This window comes from Physella acuta, unplaced genomic scaffold (genome assembly GCF_028476545.2).
Source record: "Physella acuta isolate Inbredline_101_S28 unplaced genomic scaffold, ASM2847654v3 ptg000379l, whole genome shotgun sequence".
NCBI classification, from domain to species: Eukaryota; Metazoa; Mollusca; class Gastropoda; family Physidae; genus Physella; species Physella acuta.
This window is the reverse complement of record NW_026731898.1, coordinates 360,612-382,350: the sequence shown is the minus strand read 5'-3', so window position 1 is coordinate 382,350 and position 21,739 is coordinate 360,612. Positions and strand designations below refer to the sequence as shown.

The 21,739-nt window shown below is 36.3% G+C and overlaps 1 protein-coding gene across 1 annotated transcript; it reads left to right on the top strand.

Annotated features, from left to right (window-relative positions):
- The first annotated feature begins 1,791 nt into the window (after window positions 1-1,791).
- On the top strand, window positions 1,792-20,883 carry LOC131941985 (pleckstrin homology domain-containing family M member 2). The gene is made up of 18 exons (XM_059301625.1): window positions 1,792-2,085; window positions 2,581-2,720; window positions 3,066-3,175; window positions 3,693-3,817; window positions 4,112-4,174; window positions 4,618-4,752; window positions 5,285-6,400; window positions 6,908-7,005; window positions 7,392-7,461; window positions 11,199-11,354; window positions 11,943-12,040; window positions 12,890-13,034; window positions 13,747-13,910; window positions 14,991-15,222; window positions 17,245-17,418; window positions 18,047-18,166; window positions 18,813-18,904; window positions 18,949-20,883. The coding sequence occupies exons 1-18, from the start codon at window positions 2,014-2,016 to the stop codon at window positions 18,950-18,952; spliced, it is 3,114 nt and encodes a 1,037-aa protein (XP_059157608.1). The 5' UTR covers window positions 1,792-2,013; the 3' UTR covers window positions 18,953-20,883.
- Window positions 20,884-21,739: the final 856 nt, after the last annotated feature.

The following is a 21,739-nucleotide window of genomic DNA, read 5'->3' as shown; positions in this document are numbered from 1 at the left end:
CACAAGGTCACCAAACAGGGGCGTCGTCCTAATTTTGTTTTGTTTTTAAAATCTTATTAAGGTGGTATTGTAAAATCAGGGGAGAAGGGGTGTACAATGGATGCACTTTATGTAGCCATAACCTATTTAATCCAAACTAGGCTGGATTAGCGTTTGGCGCTCTTCTAATCTAGTAGTAAGTAAAATTATGACTTTAAATATATACACTTGCACTTATACACACAATCACACTAACTTTTTTCACATATACTTACACGTAATTACACACATAATTACACACACAAACTCTCTCAGACACATACATAGGCGTTTTGTACACATACCGATATTCACACACATATGCGTACATACAACCACTTACACAAATTTTCACACACACATATCTCCTCCCTTCACACACACACACACACACAACACTTTCTGGATCAGCTCCACCATAGCCGAGGTTACCGTAAACATCTGTTGTTATACCGTCACAAATCAGATGGCGGAACTGCTGTTAAGGCGGCTAGTTAACTCTCTTTCTCTCCTTTCTATTAATGTTATAGCTAGTAAGATATGATCGTGAACGATTGGAATGACTCTATTGGTGCCTCCCTCCGCTACATATTACAATTTGATTAGACAGCTAGAGAGTCTAGCAGTAGCGTTTATGCAAAGTATGAGTGTTGAGGGAAAGTCTACCGTCCCCCTCCCCCCGTCCCCCCGAACGAAATGGAATTTAAATAGAAAATATATACTTTTAACAGTAACTGCCACCCCGGAAGATTTTGTCCGCCCCCCCCCCTACCCAAAAGTTTCAAGTACCCCCCCCCCCTGAGAAAAAAGTCTGGAAGAAAAACTGAATTCTTGCCTGTTGTATAGGACATATATAGCGGGATAGGGGATGATCTAGGCTATATATAATTATACATTTTTATATATAATAGGATATATGTTAATTGATTTAATTTATATAAGATAGGAGGTGGTATGGGGTCATCCATAAATGATGTCACACTCGTAGGGGGGAGGGGGGGTCTGTAATTTTGTGACGATGTGTAATGAGGGGGAGGGGGGGTCAGATTTTGCGACGTCACATTTTTGCATTATAAAAAGCAATGTTAGAAAACGAATTTTAGACGTTATTTCACGTTTTAGATAACTGTTTTAATAAATTGTAATAGTTTCGACAAGATTTTGGAAATATAGATGTTTAAAAAAAATTCAACTGCAATTTTGAGGGGGCTTGTAGGTTGATTTAATTTATATAAGATGGGAGGTGGTATACAGCAATGTTATATCATATTTTCTTTGTTTGTTTTTTTCGCAATATTAATGTTATTTAAAAGAAAAATTCGGTTTCAGCATTCCCAAACAATGTTGTGATTTGTGCATCTGGGAGTGTGGGTAGGGATGTGGTGCGAACGTTTGCTGTGGTTGCTGGAAATGTATATAGAAGATCTAGGCCGAAATATAATGAGAGTTGCAGAATGACAAAAGGGAACTCATGAAATTTAATCACAAACCACTTGTTCAGGTTTTACTGGCAGGCTTTCTGAATGATATATTACTTCATTTTGTTTTTAAACTAGTTACACTCATTTTTTAAAAAAGTACTGCCGCTTTAGTGCTCTCTACAAATGATATTCAGCTGTAATAATACTAATAAACATGGATTCACTAGTTTAAATATAAAAAAAAATATTTTTCGTTTCTAAAACTTTTCATGTAAATAAAATCCATGTTTTGTTTTCTAGTAGGAATACGCCCACAAAGTACATCCGCTGATAAATTTTGCTTGGTGATAGCGCCATCTGCGTTTGTTTTGATCAGCTGCTGTAACCCGTGATTATTCAGCAATCAGGAAATAAATTTGTACCATAAATCAATTGTGAACTCTATCACTGATTTATTTTACACAGCATAAAATGAAGTCAGAATTACAATGAAGTCTGCTAAGCTAAGGGTGCCCTCTAAACTGCATGCCACAGGTTTACGCAAATGCTATTTTAAGTTCCTTTTGTGTTAAAAATGGCTCGACCTGCTGACCGAATGAGACTCAAAGACAAAATCATCGATAATATTTCCAAAGCGATTAAATCGGTGAGTTTTTCTTTGTGGAAAAGAAACAATAATGCTCTTTATTCGTTCTAAATCTAGCACATGTTAGACTAGACAAGCTGTCCTAATGAGTAGTGAATGAGTCTCTCAAAATCATCAATCAATTCAATGGTCATCATGACTCAATCAATACTCAATTTTAAAGAAAACTAAAACTACTAAAACTAGATCTAGATCTACTAAAAAAAAAGAAGCTGAGTCTGATAAATGAACTATTATTAAGGCCTATTGAAAGTATTGATTTAGATGTAGATACTAATATAAATACTATATTATTATTGTAGATCTCTAGGGCAGGCTTAAATGATTCAGAATAGAACCTATCCTGTAGCCTTACTATTACCATTAATTAGGGCTCTATATCCTAAATTCAGGATTATAAACCGACAACAAATATTTCAATTAGGTCCTATTCTATTAATTTGTAAAGTTATTGTTTAGGCCTAATAATTTTTTAATGTGACTTGTAAATTTCAGATCCAGGAATTGATATTTTATCAATCAAAGGATCCTGTACTGTCAGCAAGTGGGGGCGAGCAGCTAGGGGTTACTTTAAGCAATGGAGATCGACCGTGTCATAAATTGTGTGAACACTTGGACCATGCACTTCTTCATGGGTATGTTTTACTTAGATCAAGGCTTATATATGTTATTGATATGCTACATATTAGGCCTACAATTTTTAATTTTGTGTATAGTATGAGACAGCATGAAAAAATGGTAATGTGCATAATTAATAACACAAATGATGAGAGTTCTGTTCGACGGCTCAAGTCCCAAGGATGCCAGTGAGGTTGCATGGGTACCTGACTAGTCATGGATAGTAGAAATAGCTCAAATCATTTAAATTATAAACTACTGCATTAGTCTGTACAGGTGCAATTTTAATTGTAGGAAATTATAATAGCTCCAACTCAGAAATTTACAGTATATTGTAAATATTTTTAATTCAATGTTTTCAGACTAAAACAAGTTACGCATGGATACTGGCGTGTAGTGAAGCAGCTGTCACACAAAGGAATGGTTCGAGATATTGATATGCTTATCAATGTAACAACAGATTTGGGACGAGGTAAAGATACTACCTGTTTCACTTTAAAAATTAGTGAATATAATTTTTCTGCGTTGGCTTAAAGATTGAAAGCTTCTTTTTATAAATAGTCACACAGAATAAATGTGGCTTAAAAAAATGTTTAATATAAGATACATTTTCAAAAAGTGCTACTGAATTCAGGAATTATTAGGCCTATTTGATTATAATATTTTTAAATGTGAAATAAAATAAAGTGCTGTTTTGTTTTTATTTCAATTTAGTTATATTAAATTTTAATTTAATAATGTAGTAAATAAAAATGTGCAAGCTTCAGTAGTACTTCTAATAATTATTGCAGTTCATGGGCAAAGCTGTTTGTTTTCTACTTTCACTACCCCGACCCTATAACTAAAGTACTAGAAAAGGCCAGAGTGTGTTTTTCTGTAACAAATCTTCTTTAATTCTCGTCTTACCTTATTCCCTTCTTGACAATTAAATAATGTAACGATGTTAATAATACAACAATGTTGTGTAATTTGATTGACTGTGTTTGCAGGTCGAGCATGGATGTTTGCTTCATTGAACGAGGGTCTGCTAGAGAGCTACATCAAACTACTGGGAGACAGCACCAAGTTGTTGAAGAAATATTATGATAAAGATGCTTTAGTCCTTGATGAAGATGTGAGTTTGATCTAAATGTTATTGTTAAGAAAACTTTTTTATGTATAAGGCTGATTACCATTAAGTGTGCTAAAATGTCTTTTTAAATTCTTGCATCAGTTGATCATAGATATTGTATAGGTTATCTTTTTTATTATGATAAAGATGACTTAATCCTAAATGAAGATATGGGTTGGATCTAAATTTCATCAATTTGTTTAAGGTTATTAACGCAAGGTATTCTCTGTAAATAGATATGTTTATACTTGTTCTGTTCCTAGTTGAATGTGTTACAGTTTACCTTTATTTTAATAGAGGATGAACAGGCTCCTAACATTGGCTTCAGGCCTAGAGTGTGTCACATTCAGGCTGGAGTATGTAAGTAACTAATTAGTTCTCATTCAGAATTGCTAATAGAATGATTGTAAATATTTGTACTTAACAATCTTTTATGAGATCCAATAACACCTGGCATGAAAATTTAAATAGATGAAAATTCTAGGGGGAAAAAATTGGAAAATAGCATATAACAGAAAAAATATCAAAAGGTGTTATAAGTTGTCTACACTCCATGGAGTTAAAAAGGCAAAGAAGAAGAAAAATCTTTTATAAAATGTAATTCTCAGCTACAAGATACTAAGGTTGTATTAGTTATGATAATGTTTTACTAAATGCCAGATGTTTTATTTATCATTACTTGCCCTACCTTGACCTTTGATCTGAAATGTTCCTAAATGCTACATTTTTATTTATCAAGACTTGCCTTACGTTGACCTTTGACCTGAAATGTTCCTAAATGCTAGATTTGTTTTATTTACCAGGACTTGCCCTACCTTGACCTGAATGCTTACCCACCTCGAAGCAGGACGGACAGTGAGCAGGAGGGAGATGTTTTCACCTCAGTGCCAGACAGTGGTGGACGTGTCAGGACTGGCAGCTTAAGATCAGCATCTGAGGTTTGTGGCACTTTCTGTCAAGTGTTGCCATGGGAAACTTGAATGTCTAATATTATTCATTTGCCCTAGATTGTAGGTTAGATTAGTTGTTTAGAAGTTATATGCAGCTTGTTAACTTATATCAAATACGCATTTAAATTCATAATCGTAATAATACAACCTTACAGAGCACAGTTGTAAAAATTGTAATAAAAAAAACACTAATTTTCTGCACTATATATAGGACTTGAACTTGTAAAAATTTACTTCTGATTTATTCTTTTCTCTCATCTGCACAACATGCTATGTGTTCAATGAATTATAGTTTTAAACATGAAGTATTTTCACGAGAAAAAAATGTTGTATCATTTTTACAGTTATTTAACGTCTTTAGGATTAATGTCACTTTTTTTTACCTTCAATTAACACATATTAAGAGGTTTTTAAGTTCAAGGAACTGCATTACAACCTTCAGTTTAATATATTAATTTGTTGGACATAAATATTTTGTCTTTAAAATACCCCATAAATAATTTTTTTTTTCTTATTTCAGTTTTTTCCAAGCTCACCTGACTCATATCGACTGCCCAGTGACTCTGACTCCGCTAGCACAGCAAGCTTGGACACTCATGTGCAGTCTGAAAGTGCTCTTCAAATGCGCGCTAGCACCTACTCTTCTGACTCTGGCTTCCCCAGTGAAGCAGCCTCTAGCAAGCAGCGCAGCGTGACTCCGACTGACGTCTTTGTCAACACACGACGCAGCGGGACACCAAGCGACACCCTGTCGCTGGTGTCAATCGGATCTGAACCCGACCGCCACCAGAGGCTGGAGAGTATCCTACCAGCCTACAACGAAGACGCCGACGGAAACACAGAATCTCTTGAGGTTATTCGCGTCGTCAAGAATAAAAAGGCTTCAAGCAATAAAACAAAGAAGAAAAAGGTCGGATCACACAAGAAAGAAACCACAGAGAAGAATACAGTAACAACTGAAAAGGTGGAATCTGTAACTCCTATTCAGGTTGATGTAGATACATCTAGTCAGTGTGTTCAGAATACGAAACAAGATGCAGAGATTGATACTGTGAGTGGCAGTAAAGATGTACAGATGGTGAATGGGTACAAAGCTGACTGTGATAGAAGTCATATCCCCCAGTATGACTCTGGGGTGGATATTTGTGGGCTAGCGTCTGATGTTGAGAAACAGGATGTGTCGGTCTCAGACGCAGCCGTGGCGCCTGCTGCACAAACAGCAGACAGGCCGGAAACAGCAAGCCAGCCTTCAGCGTTTTCTCAGATAGAGAGTAAAATTGCAGAGCTTTGCGCAGTAAAAACTGTTCCATCTAGTCAAAACCATGTGAACTCTGAGGTTAAAAAACAGAATGGATCTGACAATAAACAAGTTAGTAAACAAGATAAAAATGTACAGCACGCAATGTCATCCACACCTCCCAAACCTGTAGACTCTACATCTCAGAATGGTCACCATGACCCAGACAGCAAGAAGGACATTGGTCACTCAGAGAGCTTATCCAACAGGAAATTGGAGAAAGAAGAAGTTAAAAAGTCTGACCAAGACGAGGATTTTGATTTTTATTCTGTGAAAAGAAAAGAGGGAAGTGAGAGCAAGCGAGAATTTGTGAACTCTCACTCTGTCTCTAACATGCAGGTAGATTTTGTTTTGTCATTCAGATGTTTTTTTTAGAATGCACTGAGACTTTTTTAGTGTTCTGATAGATTTCAACTTGTTTTATTATAATTTAATTCAGGTAGATTTTTCTTTAGTTTTTGAGTAGAATTTTCTAGTTTTATTTGAGTAGATTTTCTTTTGTTTAATTCAGGCAGATTTTCTTCAGTTTTATTTAGGTAGATTTTGTGTATTGTTTAAATCATCCTGTCATGTGTTCTTAAGTTACAGTAAATGACCTCATTTTATGATTAGTGGTTTAGCACTAGTGTTTAAAAACATTTAAAGCAAAAATAAAGAAAAAAGGGACATTTTGCCATTAGGTTATTGTCATTCTCAATTTTAAGATACAAGCCAATTCAATGACAATCCTACTTCCCCATAAAATATTAAATGGAGTGTGAACAGGTTATACTTATTGGTTTCATTTTTAGGAATTTAAAACTTCTCTCTTCTTCAACTATTATTTTTAAAAACATGTATTGACAGGATTACATGAACTACATTCTCCAACCCGAGTCCCCACCAACTTACACAGAATGTGACCAACCAACGCCATACAACAAGCTAATAGATCTACATGTTGAGTAAGTTTTAGGCTAGCACTCACCCTAGTGGATGGTTAAGTTGTAGATTACACCACAACTGTCAACCAAATGTCTTGATGTAAATTGTAGGACATGAATCCATAGGATATATCAGAGTCTGAGCTATACTGGTATATTACCCAGCTTGGGAAGGTAAAGCCACTGGGTGTAGTGCTGATATTGTAATCACTTCATATGCTCGGTTAGAGAAACAGGCAAACTCTACTTCACATGGACTTTGAGGCTGAGTAGGCGCCCTTCTAACACAGATTAATTTGTGGGGGGGGGGGGCATGGATAGCAATAGTTATATTGTTGTAATGGGGTTAATGCAGGTCTAATATATTGTACAAGTTTTAAAATTCCATCTATCTGTTTTGGTTCCAGCCTGGACAACAACTCCAAACTTCAGATCATGCTGGATATACTCACGCACGAGGATGAAAAATTTGTCAAGGTAAATGTTTTGTTTTTTTTGCTGTCTGACGTCAGTTGTAATCAATATTTATCCACATCTCTTAAGGACATGGGCGGGTGTACTTTTCGTCATAAATCCACTAAATCATCGATTTCCCACTTTTACTTGATCTATACAGAATAACCATCGTTGAATCTAAAAATGACATTGTTATGACCCTAAAAACAGTATTTATTTATAAAAAACCGGGTTCAAAGTAGTGTGTACAGGGTCATTTGTTAATTTTTTGGTAAAAATAGTCATTTTTCGACCTAGAAAAGTACTATTAGGCTTCACGGAAACCTAATGTGTTTCATATCAATGGAAAGGCCGTGACCTCCTTTCTTTATTTGTTCTAAAATTAAAGGACCAATCAAAATACTTATTTTAATGTGATTATTTTTCTACGTCATAAAGTTGTTTATTTTACTCAGTCGGGTTTTTCCGGTATGCAAATTTTTGACCTCAATTTTTTCATTGGCGTTCAACGGCGGAAGCTAGTTAGCGATTGGTCGTTTCGCTTCGGAAGTAAACATTCCCTTAGTTTCAGCGCGTTGCTAAGTTTGATCTAGTTTTGTTTCTCTAAGCTTCTGTGAAATACTTACATTATTTTAACATATAATTATTTTAATTAAATATACTATTAACAGTTTAGATTAGTTTGTGTGAATTATCATAAGCAGTGAGACGATTTCATTTGTTTCTCTTTCGATAATGGGTAGAACAAAACACTCGCTAAAAATAGATACACACAAACATCTAACTAATTTACTAAAGCAAGGGCACGTCCGAATGCAACTGATTGCAGCTACCTCTACTCAATCTAGCACTATTCAGACAAGCACTGGTGCAGATGTAATATGCACATTTACTAAGAAACTGCAACAATGTAAGACACAGTTTTTACAGACAGAAGAAAGCACTGTTACATCTAGTACTGGTAGTGCTAATTGTAAACCACAGCCATGCAGAATTATTGTCGAATGTGATTTGCTTCTTGACGTTATCAATACATTTCCTCGCCCACTGTGATGTAGTGGATACTATTGATGAAAACAGTGTAAAGGGTTTGCTTCAAGCATAGTGTGGCAGTAATAAAAATGTTGTAAACCGTAAGTATACAACTGCAAAATAATCCAGAACAAGGCCATTCACAATAAACAAAGACATCGTCTTATCATAATTGGCTTTAGCAGTGGCGTAGGCAGGGGGGACGGGGGGTTAGGGGGGTCATACCCCCCCCCCCCCATAGACCCCTCGGTATATATATATATAAAGTATGAGGGGGGTGCAAATCGAAAGTTTGAGGGGGGGGGTGCAAATCGAAAGTTTGAGGGGGGGTGCAAATGGAAAGTTTGTCCCCGGGTAAAAATTGGACCCCCCCCCCCCCCCTTGAGACGATCCTGGCTACGCCACTGGGCTTTAGACATGAGACCATGCAAAATATACTGCTTTTTCTGCGATAGCATAATTCAATTTTGGGCCCAGGCATGCTATGGCATTGCTGTCAAAAGAAGGAAACCATAGTCGAAGACTCAGTGAAGAACGCCAAAAAAGACGCGTTGACAACAGCTTTTCTACAGCTCTAGGTAAAACAAAGAGCGCTAGAAAAAAAGAAAACTAATAGCAGAACAAGCTCAGAAGGAATATATTCAGCAGCACCATACTTCAGGCTATGAATGTGGTCGATTTTAGTGACATACAGCTGTAAATTTTCATTTTTTGCAACTTTTTGTTGGTTTTTTGCGTTTTTCTCAGTTTGATGTTTTTTTGTACAATTGTTGAAATAACTTTGTTAATAATTATTAGAACTGAACTAAATTTGCTACTGTTACTCTGTATGTATGTACAAATAAAACGTATTGAACACTTTTGGATTTTTTGTAAAGATTTTTTTTTTATTGTTTAAATAGTGAAAAAATTGGACGAAATAATGACATTTTTACAGTGATGTATCGAAAAAAAAAGTAAAAAAAAACCTATCTTCTTTTTTAAAAATGTAATCAATAAGAAGTCTTAAACACATGTGTCTGCAGACTATATTAAGTTTTCATGAAATTTGTACAAACCATTTTTGAGTTATTTCCATTTAAAAAATCGTCAATAAAATCCAATATGGCCGCCGTCACCATGGCAACGGAGGATTTAAAAAATTTTAAAAAATATTTTTATGCTTAACTCTTTGAGTTATAACTATTAGCCAAGTATTACATCTTTAGACTTGGAAATAAAGAAGTTGGTACTCATCACCCGCCCATGCCCTTAAACCACATGTTTACATTACCACAAATATTTACCATATCTCACAAGCAACTAGCACATTAGCCCAGTCACTCATTTCTCCCACTTCCTCTAGAATACATAACCTGATCCTTATCCCTCTGCATATCCACCCCCTTATCACAATCCATCGAATTCATATCCGTAAGTCCTATCCATATCCAGGTACCTAATTCCTAGCCTTAACCTGATCCTTTCTACTAATGTTAGACTTAACCAATATATCTTTATATCTTTTTTGGGGTCACTAACCACATGTCCCCTCACCTCCAGCTAACCACATGTTATCCTACTAACCACAGTAACCACATGTTATTCCACTAACCTCATGTCCCCCACTAACCACATGCCCCCCACTAACCACATGTCCCCCACTAACCACATGTCCCCCACATCCCACTAACCACATGCCCCCCACTAACCACATGTCCCCCACTAACCACATGCCCCCCACTAACCACATGTCCCCCACTAACCACATGTCCCCCACTTACCACATGTCCCCCACATCCCACTAACGACATGCCCCCCACTAACCACATGTCCCCCACTTACCACATGTCCCCCACTTACCACATGTCCCCCACTTACCACATGTCCCCTACTTACCACATGTCCCCCACATCCCACTAACGACATGCCCCCCACTAACCACATGTCCCCCACTAACCACATGTCCCCCACTTACCACATGTCCCCCACTAACCACATGTCCCCCACTAACCACATGTCCCCCACTAACCACATGTCCCCCACTAACCACATGCCCCTCACATCCCACTATCACATGCCCCCACATCCCACTTATCACATGCCCCCACATCCCACTTATCACATGCCCCCACATCCCACTTACCACATGTCCCTCCATCCCACTTACCACATGTCCCCCACATCCCACTAAACACATGCCCCCCACTAACCACATGTCCCCCACTAACCACATGTCCCCCACTTACCACATGTCCCCCACATCCCACTAACCATATGTCCCCCACTTACCACATGTCCCCCACATCCCACTAACCACATGTCCCCCACTAACCACATGTCCCCCACTTACCACATGTCCCCCACATCCCACTAACGACATGCCCCCCACTAACCACATGTCCCCCACTAACCACATGTCCCCCACTTACCACATGTCCCCCACTTACCACATGTCCCCCACTTACCACATGTCCCCCACATCCCACTAACCACATGCCCCCCACTAACCACATGTCCCCCACTAACCACATGTCCCCCACTTACCACATGTCCCCCACATCCCACTAACCATATGTCCCCCACTTACCACATGTCCCCCACATCCCACTAACCACATGCCCCCCACTAACCACATGCCCCCCACTAACCACATGTCCCCCACTTACCACATGTCCCCCACATCCCACTAAACACATTATCCCACTAACCACACTAACCCCCACACATTTACCTCTCTCCTCCAGATGTTTGCCACCAGAGAGAACCTGATAGAAGGCGACGCTGGCATTGTGTACGTCCTCGTGTCAGACCAGTGTCTCTACCTGCTCAAGTACAGGGCAGCGGCTCGCAAGTTTCAGCTCCACTCATCTGCCCTCTTGGTGGATCTCATCTTTATCAGTGTGAGTAGTGGTTCTTGTTGGCAAGTTTCAGCTCCACTCATCTGCCCTTTTGGTGGATCTCATCTTTATCAGTGTGAGTAGTGGTTCTTGTTGGCAAGTTTCAGCTCCACTCATCTGCCCTTTTGGTGGATCTCATCTTTATAAGTGTGAGTAGAGTAGTGGTTCTTTGTAGCAAGTTTCAGCTCCACTCATCTGCCCTTTTGGTGGATCTCATCTTTATAAGTGTGAGTAGAGTAGTGGTTCTTGTTGGCAAGTTTCAACTCCATTTATATGCCCTTTAGGTGGATCTGACCTTTATAAGTGTGAGTAGTGGTTCTTGTGGGAGGGACTTGTAAAATGTTGTTTATGTGACAACATAGTCTTTCTCCTGTCTGTTTATGGCAAAGCTAATGCAGCAATTTCCATTTTAATTTGCCTGTGATGACAATACATTAATATCTAATTTTATATTCAAACACTCATTAAAATTAATTTTAAGATTACTATATTAAATAGCATAAGGTAAATAATTTTTTTTTAAACTTAAAATATCAACTGACTCTTGGAGAATAACTTAAATTACCAGAAGTTTTGCTTTATCTCCCTTAGACTGGCTTGAATGATCAGACAATGAACATTGAAAGCCGTGGACAAAACAAACAGAAGCAAAGGCTGTGGATTACACCAGGACATCAACAGCTCACTAAGTAGGGTTGTGTGTTGTTTACTTATGTGCTGTGTTGTGATCAATGTGTATGTTGTGTTGTGATCAAATTGTGTGTTGTGATGAAGTTGTATGTTGTGTTGTGATCAAATTGTGTGTTGTGTTGAGATTAATTTGTATGTTGTTTTGCTATCAATTTGTATATGGTTTTGTTATAAATTTGTATGTTGTTTTGTTATCAACTTGTATGTTGTGTTGTGATCAACTTGAATGTTGTGTTGAGATCAACTAGTATGTTGTGTTGTGATAGATTTGTATGTTGTGTTGTGATCAACTTGTGTTGTGTTGTGATCAACTTGTGTTGTGTTGTGATCAACTTGTATGTTGTGTTGTGATCGACTTGTATGTTGTGTTTAGATCAATTTGTATGTTGTGTTTAGATCAATTTGTATGTTGTGTTGTGATCAACGTGTATCTTGTGTTGTGTTAACTTGTGTGTTGTTTGCCTGCTACTCACCATCCAAACTTGTATTTTGTTCAACCATCTCTCTGTTTCTGTGGTATTAGTTGTTTTTGTTTCCTTGTTTTGTATACTCTATTGTCGTTCTTGTTTGTTTAATTTTCCTAAGTGAGTGAGTGACTTGTAGTAGAATCCATTAACTAAATCTTAGATAATCTTTTCTCATGATTGGACAGCCACCATTTATTTTAATTATTAATACATTACCAATTCTCTAGTAACCTACAAGTAAAAGCTTTATTAATTTATTAATTTTTAAATTTTTAAAAGAGTAGGGTACATTGTGTATATTCACTGAAATGGTGTATTTTTTTTAAGTGTATTCTTATCAGTTAACTAAGTAACAAGTATCATACCATTTTTGTTTACCAGGGCAATTTTGGCCTGTCTGACTGAACAAGTGAAACTAGCAACTGAACACATCACATCTGGAAAATCAAGATTCAGTGTTGGGAGTGAAGTCCCCTTGCAGAAAATTGCACTCAGGAAATATATTTCTAAAGAGCTGACCTGTGAGGTTAGTGGTGTACATAAGTTTATTTATTTCACTCGAAAACAGCCCCAAAACTTTTTAAGAATTCCTGCTTAGTAAGTAATTATGCAGCGGAGAATGTAACTAAAAGGTTACCCTTTCAGACCTAGCTGTCAGTGGAGCACATAAGTCGAGTTCACCTGTTTCTTCTACCTTGGAATAAAGCAGTAGTGTAGTCAGTTCTATGCTCAACTACTTTCCCTAAAGTGAGTTAGGCACCCATCACAGCTAGGTGGGCTCAGGAACATCCTATGGACTCAAGTTCTGGATCTGAACTCAGTATTCAGGATAGTGTTCCTGCTCTACAGCCCAGCCACACCATCGTGTAGAGAATGTGACATCAGATTTGGAATTCTATAGTTTAGTCGCCTGCTTAAGTCTAAAGGCACATTTAGTATTAAAGTTTATATGTATGTTGAAATTGATGTAAAACACAAATTTGTGCATTACCTGTGGCCATTTTATCTGTCTTTCAAACTGTCTGACCCTGAAGGATAGTTTATAATCTTGCTTGCAGTAACTAATGTTGTATTATGTCAATGCTACAGCTCAGGATATTTTCTTTATCAGCCACAAATGATTGAGCACTTTTTTGTAGTTGTATGTCTTGTGGAGTTGTCTTTGTTGTGTAGTTGGGTGTGTTGTGGTGTCTTAGTTGTGTTGAGTGTGCAACTCATTAAACTATTCTCTCCACTAGAGCACAGATGTAACCATTGACGACTACTCCCTGGTCTTCTGGGAAGATCCTTCTTCAGGAGGGAAACGTAACTCTGACACAGCATACAAGGAAGGGACACTACTCCTACAGACACAGGACCCTGTTAAAGGTCTAATATGGAAGCCAGTTTATGTAGTTTTAAAGTAAGTCAGGTTTTTTAGTACCTTATAAAATTTTAGGACGGTATTTATGAGTCCTAGCTTAATGGCTTATGGTATTTTTTATTAAAGATTTTTCCCACATTGGGAGTCACTCTCATCATAATCCATTATCTATAGCAGGGGTTCCCAACCTTTTTTACTCTAGAGCACATTCTCAAAAATCGGTAGGGTGGCGGGGGCACCACCTATTTTAAATCGACAAACTCCTTACATAACTTGTCATTTTCCTATAATTTATTTTGTTATTTTCTTATAGTCATAATGTATTAAAAAATAATAAACAAAAATGTTTCAAAATAATAAAATTATTTGGCATTTTTTTCAAATTGCATACACACAGAGAAATGTATTTACAAAACGTAAATAGTGCAGTCTGGCTCGCCGCTAGACAAGTATCAAACATATTTAATAAACCTAGGCAGTCAAAAAAAAATTAAAACTGTAACAAATGAATAAAAATAAATCATATTTTAAAATAATGATTATGATAAAAATTCTGTCTCTGTTGAATAGTGAGAGGCGGGCACATACGAATCGTTCAGCGGGCGTCATGGCGCCCGCGGACACAGGGTTGGGAACCCCTGATCTGTAGCATGAAAATGCAAGTTATCAAAGCATTAAGATGTAACATTTATTTTTGTTTGAAGCAAACTGTACAAAGCATTTATTAAAGCTTGTGTTCTTTAATACCAATAAAAAATATTATATTATAATTATTTCAACTTGTTATCTAAAATGCTTGTAATGCTAGAGAAGTTATATTAAAACAGTTTAAAAAACTACAGTGTCAGGTTCAAGTTTAAGGTATTTTTCAGAAGTGTAATGAATAAATTTTTGTGTGCCCTTTTCTCTTTTCTTACTGGCTTAATTGTAATAGTCCCTGAACTGACATTTGCAATGTATGAATTAATATATAAGTTTAAAATGGCAGCAAATATTGAGTGAATATTTGTCCCATAAATAACAATGTGTGACTTTGAGGTTGAGAATGATAACAGACATGAGACATAAATGTCTTCATTCTTAGACAATGTCCAATTAATTTTTACCCTTCTGTATTAGGAACTCCATGTTGACAGTTTCCAACAACAAGTCTGACCTCCGACCCCAGTCCTACCTCGGGCTAGGTGGTGACCAGTGCGTGGGGTGCCGGCTGACCTCCCAGGGTGACCGCAGCCACTGTGTGGAGCTGATCATTGCTAAAGGTGGCAGCTGGTTCCTGGCGGCGGCCACGGAACATGAGATCTCAGACTGGAGGAACATGCTGTGTCTGGCTGTGTCCCTGGGAACTGTAGTAAGGTTTCTTTAATCAGCCATTGTGATCTAACCACTATAATAAGATATTGGTCCTTAAGTCCATTGTGTTTGAGCAATTATAAGATATTGGTCCATTAGGCCGTTGTGATCTAACAATTATAATAAGATATTGATACAATAGGCTATTGTGGTCTAATAAGTATAGTAAGATGTGTTTCATCTGCCATTGTGATCTAACCACTATATTGTGTTCTAGCAATTATAAGACATTGTGGTATAATAACTATAGTAAGATTTGTTTAATCTGCCATTGTGATCTAACCACTATATTGTGTTCTAGCAATTATAAGACATTGTGGTCTAATAAGTATAGTAAGATTTGTTTAATCTGCCATTATGATCTAACCACTATATTGTGTTCTAGCAATTATAAGACATTGTGGTATAATAACTATAGTAAGATTTGTTTAATCTGCCATTGTGATCTAACCACTATATTGTGTTCTAGCAATTATAAGACATTGTGGTATAATAACTATAGTAAGATGTGTTTAATCTGCCATTGTGATATAACTACTATAATAAGATATTGGTGCTTAAGTCCATTGTGTTTGATCAATTATAAGATATTGGTCCATTAGGCCATTGTGATCTAACAATTATAATAAGATATTGGTCCAATAGGCCATTGTGGTCTAATAAGTATAGTAAGATGTGTTTAATCTGCCATTGTGATCTAACCACTATATTGTGTTCTAGCAATTATAAGACATTGTGGTCTAATAAGTATAGTAAGATGTGTTTAGTCTGCCATTGTGATCTAACCACTATAATAAGATATTGGTCCAATAGGTCATTGTGGTCTGATAAGTAAAGTAAGATATGTTTTATATTGGCCATTGTAGTCTAACAACTATAATAAGATTATACGCCCTTGTGGTCTAATTAGTTAAGTAAGATGTGTCCAATAAGCTATTGTGTTAGAGTTAGATTGTAGCCCGTTACTTCTTTGTGATCAGACTAATACAGAAGAATAGTGTCTACTAGATGATTGTGATTTAACGACTATTATAGTGGTCCATTGTGATGTAACAATTAGAGTAAGATATTGGGTCTGAGTAGGCAGACATTTTGTATGTTACTTAATCTTATAAGTAGATTTTTAAGTAGGTTATCCAACTTATACTTCAGATAATTTTGTGATCAGATATGGTACAAGTCTATTAATAGCATCATAATTTCATTTTGTGATTCAGCTTTATTTTTAGTATGATTGGCCTACATTTTTGGCCTGTATACTTGGTAGAGCTGGCCTATATATTTGATAAAAATCTGGCCTATTTATTATGTCTGCGCTCTATTTGTGTGATATTGCTGTTCCTATATATCAGGTATATGTTGTTTGCCTACATATTTTAAATGCCAGGTTGCCTACACTTTTGAATGGCATGTTGTCTATATATTAAAAATGCCAGGTTGCCTATATATTTTAAATGCCATATTACTTACACATTTAAAATGCTACATTTCCTACACTTATAAAATGCTATGTTGCCTACATATTTTAAATGACAGGTTGCCTAAATATTAAAAACGAGCCGACCCGCTGCATATCATACGCTGCTATTTAGTTGTTTTTTTTCTACTTTTCAGTAATTTATAATTTGTGAATTCGACAGTACCAATGCTGCCATTGAAAATATTTGCTTAAAAACACTACCCCCCCCCCCCCATGTGAAAGCAGCCTCCTCTTAGTTACCTCCTCTAAGTTTAAAATCGTTTCAAATTAAATTATCTGTCCCTAATAGGCGTCACCAAACCCGTCTCTGTGATTGTAAAATGTAAACAGAGTGAACACCGCTCACCAGATCATGTGGGGGTGGTAGTGATAGAGAGGAAGAAAGGGGACTGTAAAGGCGCGCTTGCAGCTTGTTTTCTAACTGATCCCAGAAGAGAATTATATATATAGATGCTATGTTGCCTACATATTTTAAATGCAAGGTTGCCTATATATTTTAAATGCCAGATAGCCTACACATTTAAAATGCCATGTTTACAGCACGATGACACCCTGAGGACATGTGTACCCTGCTGTGCTGTGCTGGCCTGTGCCAATTTGTTCTTGTGTCACGAGGACCTCCAGACCAAATTCTTCCGAACACTGGGGCGGGCCCAGGTGGTGGATGTGACCAGTATAAGGATTGATGAGGAGGACCCCACTTACTGTGTCATTGTGAGTTTTATTCATATTCGCACTTTTTTCCAGTTAACTTTTTAAAAAAAAAATTTCTATTTTTAGTTTTCTGTTGTTTTTTTATTTTTGACTTTGTTCAGGCTAGTTAGTATTGTAAGTTGTCACTATATGCTGCACTTTAGTTTTGATTTAACTTTCAGATGCTTAACCTGTTTTCTGTAATTTGGGAATAAGTTTTTGTTCTTGATAGTCAAAAGTCCTGTGTGAGAAAAGGCTTCTGTTAAGTTGCTACTACGTATTAGTAGTGCTGTATAAATGCCTAGTGTATTGTTTGGAGTTTCTGCTTGTATTTTGAAGGGGTTACATCTTTGTGCTGTATAATGCCTAATGTAATGTATGGAGTTGCCTGCATTATGACTGAGTTAACATCTTGTGTTGTTTAATGTGTGGTGTAATGTGGGGAATGTATAATGTTGTATCTGTGTTATGACCCTGTTACCATCTTGTGCTGTATATTGTGTGGAGATGCACTTTATAATTCCTGGTGAAATGTGGTAGTGTATTATATGGTGCTTATGTTATGACCATGTTACCATCTTGTGGTGAAATGTGGGGAGTGTATTATATGGTGCTTATGTTATGACCATGTTACCATCTTGTATTGCAGGAGTTTGAGTCTCAAGAAGCCAGAGTCTCCAGCAATGAGTGGGTTTTTTACTTTGCTTCAGCCCAGGATTTGGACAGGTACAAAAGTGCAATATGTAAAGCCTGGAAGGAAATATTTCTGGTACAGTAACCTTTTTTCTTTATGTTGATCAGTCAAGTTGATATGTATACATAAATAAAGTTACCCCTTTGGACCTGACTGTCAGTAGGGGCAAAGGAAGTAGAGTTCAGCTGTTTCTCTAACCACAACTAATCCAGCAAGTCCTTTGCCCAACCACCTTTTCTTTCCCTAACTTAGTCAGGTGCCCACCTGACGTGTGTGGACCTGGAGGATATCTTACTGACTCTAGTCTGAGATCTGAACTAAAACTTTGAGGGTCATCACATTGTAGAAATAATTATGGCTCATAATTATGTGGGTTGTTTTTTTTTTTTTTTTTGGGTCATTTTGTCTGTTATTACTACAATATTCAAGTGCTTTGCTTTTTTAATATCTAAAGCTCAGCTTAGCATAAGGTTGGGTATTTGAAACACTCACATTGTAGAAATAATTATGGCTCATAATTATGTGGGGGGGGGGGGGGGGGGGGGGGTTGGGTCATTTTGTCTGTTATTACTACAATATTCAAGTACTTTGCTTTTTTAATATCTAAAGCTCAGCTTAGCATAAGGTTGGGTATTTGAAACATTCCGCGCAAGCACCATGTTTTGTGTCTTTTGTCTTTGGCAACTTGTTAATTTACACACCACATTTTTGTATCATTCAGGTAGAGCTTCCAATCCTGCCACTTGATAAAATTGGCCTCCAGAGGAACTGTCACTCTCATTCACAACATCTGCAGCAGCAGCTCTGCTTCAGGTGACCACTGGCTATGGCCAGTTGCTATATAGCTTGTGCATCAGGTGACCAGTGGCTATTTATAGCTTGTGCATCAGGTGACCAGTGGCTATTTATAGCTTGTGTATCAGGTGACCAGTGGCTATTTATAGTATTTATAGCTTGTGCATCAGGTGACCAGTGGCTATTTTTAACTATTGTATCAGATGACCAGTGGCTATTTCTAAGTTGTACATCAGATGACTAATCGTTATATTGAACGGATAAATTAGACCAGTGACTCTGTAAACAGATATGCTTAGATGGCCATTGTTTACATGAACTTTGCTTTGTGATGAGGTATTGCAGCTGATCATTGGATATGTCAAATGTTTTGCTTTAGCTGATCAAGTTGTAATGTGAAGCTCAGCTTTATATATTCAATGGGCTTTATGAACAGACGTATATTAGATTACCATTTGATCCCAGTCATGAAGAAATTATCAACATTCAAGGTTTAATTTTTTTGTAAATTTTCAGTTTGTGCCTGCTAAAATTGTGAATGATTGTGGATGTTTTCTCATGTTGTATGTAGATCTTGTGACATTCATTGTATGAATGTCAAGCTTATACTTTTTATCATGTGACTAGTCATGTGACTCTCACATCACTACTGAAGTATAACAGTTTAAACAGCTGAATGACAAAGATTCTTTGGCAGGTTCACATTACAACAAATGCTGTCTGGCAACTCAGCAGCTTGGTTTAGTCTTCATAACTTGTACACAAAAAATCTGCCCATAATTCATAATTTTTATATGATTTTTATGGAGTGACTTGATCATGACAACATTTGTTAAGGGTAATTTTGAATTTGACTCCTGATTGTGTGCTTGATTGTTCTGTTGAACTAGATTTGTAAATTTCAAGATATTTCTAAAAATGTGTGATCTACGGTGTAATACACTTTAATGTAGGAAATAGAAACTATTCTAAGAAAAGTGTGGAGATTATCACAGTGAACTCCGTTGTGTGCTACTAACTCTAAAAAAAATGTTGTTGATCTTTTTTCAGTCATTGTTTTACTATAAGTTTTTAAATTTTTTTTTTCAAAAAGGGTATGTTGCAATATTTTTTCTGACTTGCTGAAATAAAAATAAGAGTAAATCATCTGCCTTTAGTGGTAAAAACAGTTCCGTTTTGTTTTTTTTTCTTAATAATATGTGCTAATGTTTACCTGATTTGTAGGTAAAAGCTCAACCTAGCTATAACAGTGTATCAATAATATTTTCACACTTTAAAAGTGACATTTTTATTCACCTTGTGTTGTTAATTTTAAATTTATTTTTAAATTACTATTTGTAGTGAACCTTTTGAAAGTGGTAAAAACTTGGGTAAACAGCTCACAATGCTCAGTGTATCATTTATAGTTTCAATTTTTTAAATTTTGCATAGCTTTAGAGAACAGTTTATTACATTTTGTAGCTTTATTTATTTAATATTTTTTACACTTTAAAATTGTATCCTCACGTTTGTTGACTCTTTGCAGTCCTATACTGCAGTGATCACCTGAGAATTTTCTTTTGTGGAACATTCTAATGCTTCCACATTTGCCCAAACTATGTTTAGTACTTTACAGATAGTTACTGAAGTCTTGCAGGTAACAAAATTTTAGCGGAAGTGGGAAAATAAATAGTTATATTTGAATTGTTTTTCTTGTACTATATCTAGCAGTTTCTTTTTTACAAATTTTTTTAAAGTTAAGAATTTTTATTTTAAAATAAGGTTAATATAGTTAGTGAAATTAGAGCTAATTAAAACACCTCCACTGGTGAATGGGTTTATTTATGATGTAGCTAATACATTGAAATTGAAAAAGAAATTAGTACCAGTACATTGAATTTTTCTGTATAAAGCTTTTTGTTTTATTTTTTAATTAATTATTTTTTTTAAAGTGCCATGGTTGGAAAACTTGTATTTTTGCTTAGCCATATAGGAAGTGAAATTGTTTTATGCCCAGACTGTAAACAGGGGTCTCCAAACTTTTCAGTCCGAGGGCCGCATTAATTATCAAATTTCAGATTGGGGGCCAGTTTCTTCCTAGCATGTCTTTAATTTAATGATTTTTCTGGGCTACGTTCCTCAGCCATCAGCAACAAAAGTTTTTTTCCGTGGACAAAAAGATCTCCGCGGGCCGGATGAGAGGACCTCGCGGGCCGCATCCGGCCCGCGGGCCGTAGTTTGGAGACCCCTGGGTTAAAACATAACAAAATGTTTATCTTTAATATCGTCTAGAATTTATTTTTATTTTTATACTTTGCTTTTGTTACGATATTAAAACAATAGTTTATGTAATCTCTTTACTTTTTTGTATAACTTTCTTTTTGGCTGAATAATGCAAATATTTTTTTCGAATTCGACCATCATTCCAAACAAAAAATTTTGAACAGGCTGGAAGAATCAAAATGCTTTTTTTTAAAATTGTTTATTGAAAGCCCGCACATTTTAATGTTTAGCTTCCTGAGGGTTAAACTCTTCAAAAGTTCCCTAATTAACAGCGTTTTACTTTTTTTTTCAACTTTTTAAATACCGTTATATGCAAACGCAATGATTAATAACGTTCTTTTGTTTTTGATTGGTTAAAAAGTGTCTTTCATCACTTGCTGTGACTGGTGTATTATGCATATAACTCAGTGCATTTTTTAAATTTTGTTCTTTGTCCATTTGAAGGTTAAATATGTTGTGCAGTTAATTTTTTAATTAATATAAATAAGTTTAGTGGACTAAAATAAAAAATAGTGACTGATGATTCTGAAGTGAAAGTGATCAGCGGAGTGTAGGCTTGTGTGTGTGTGGTGACAAAATATAATTTAACGC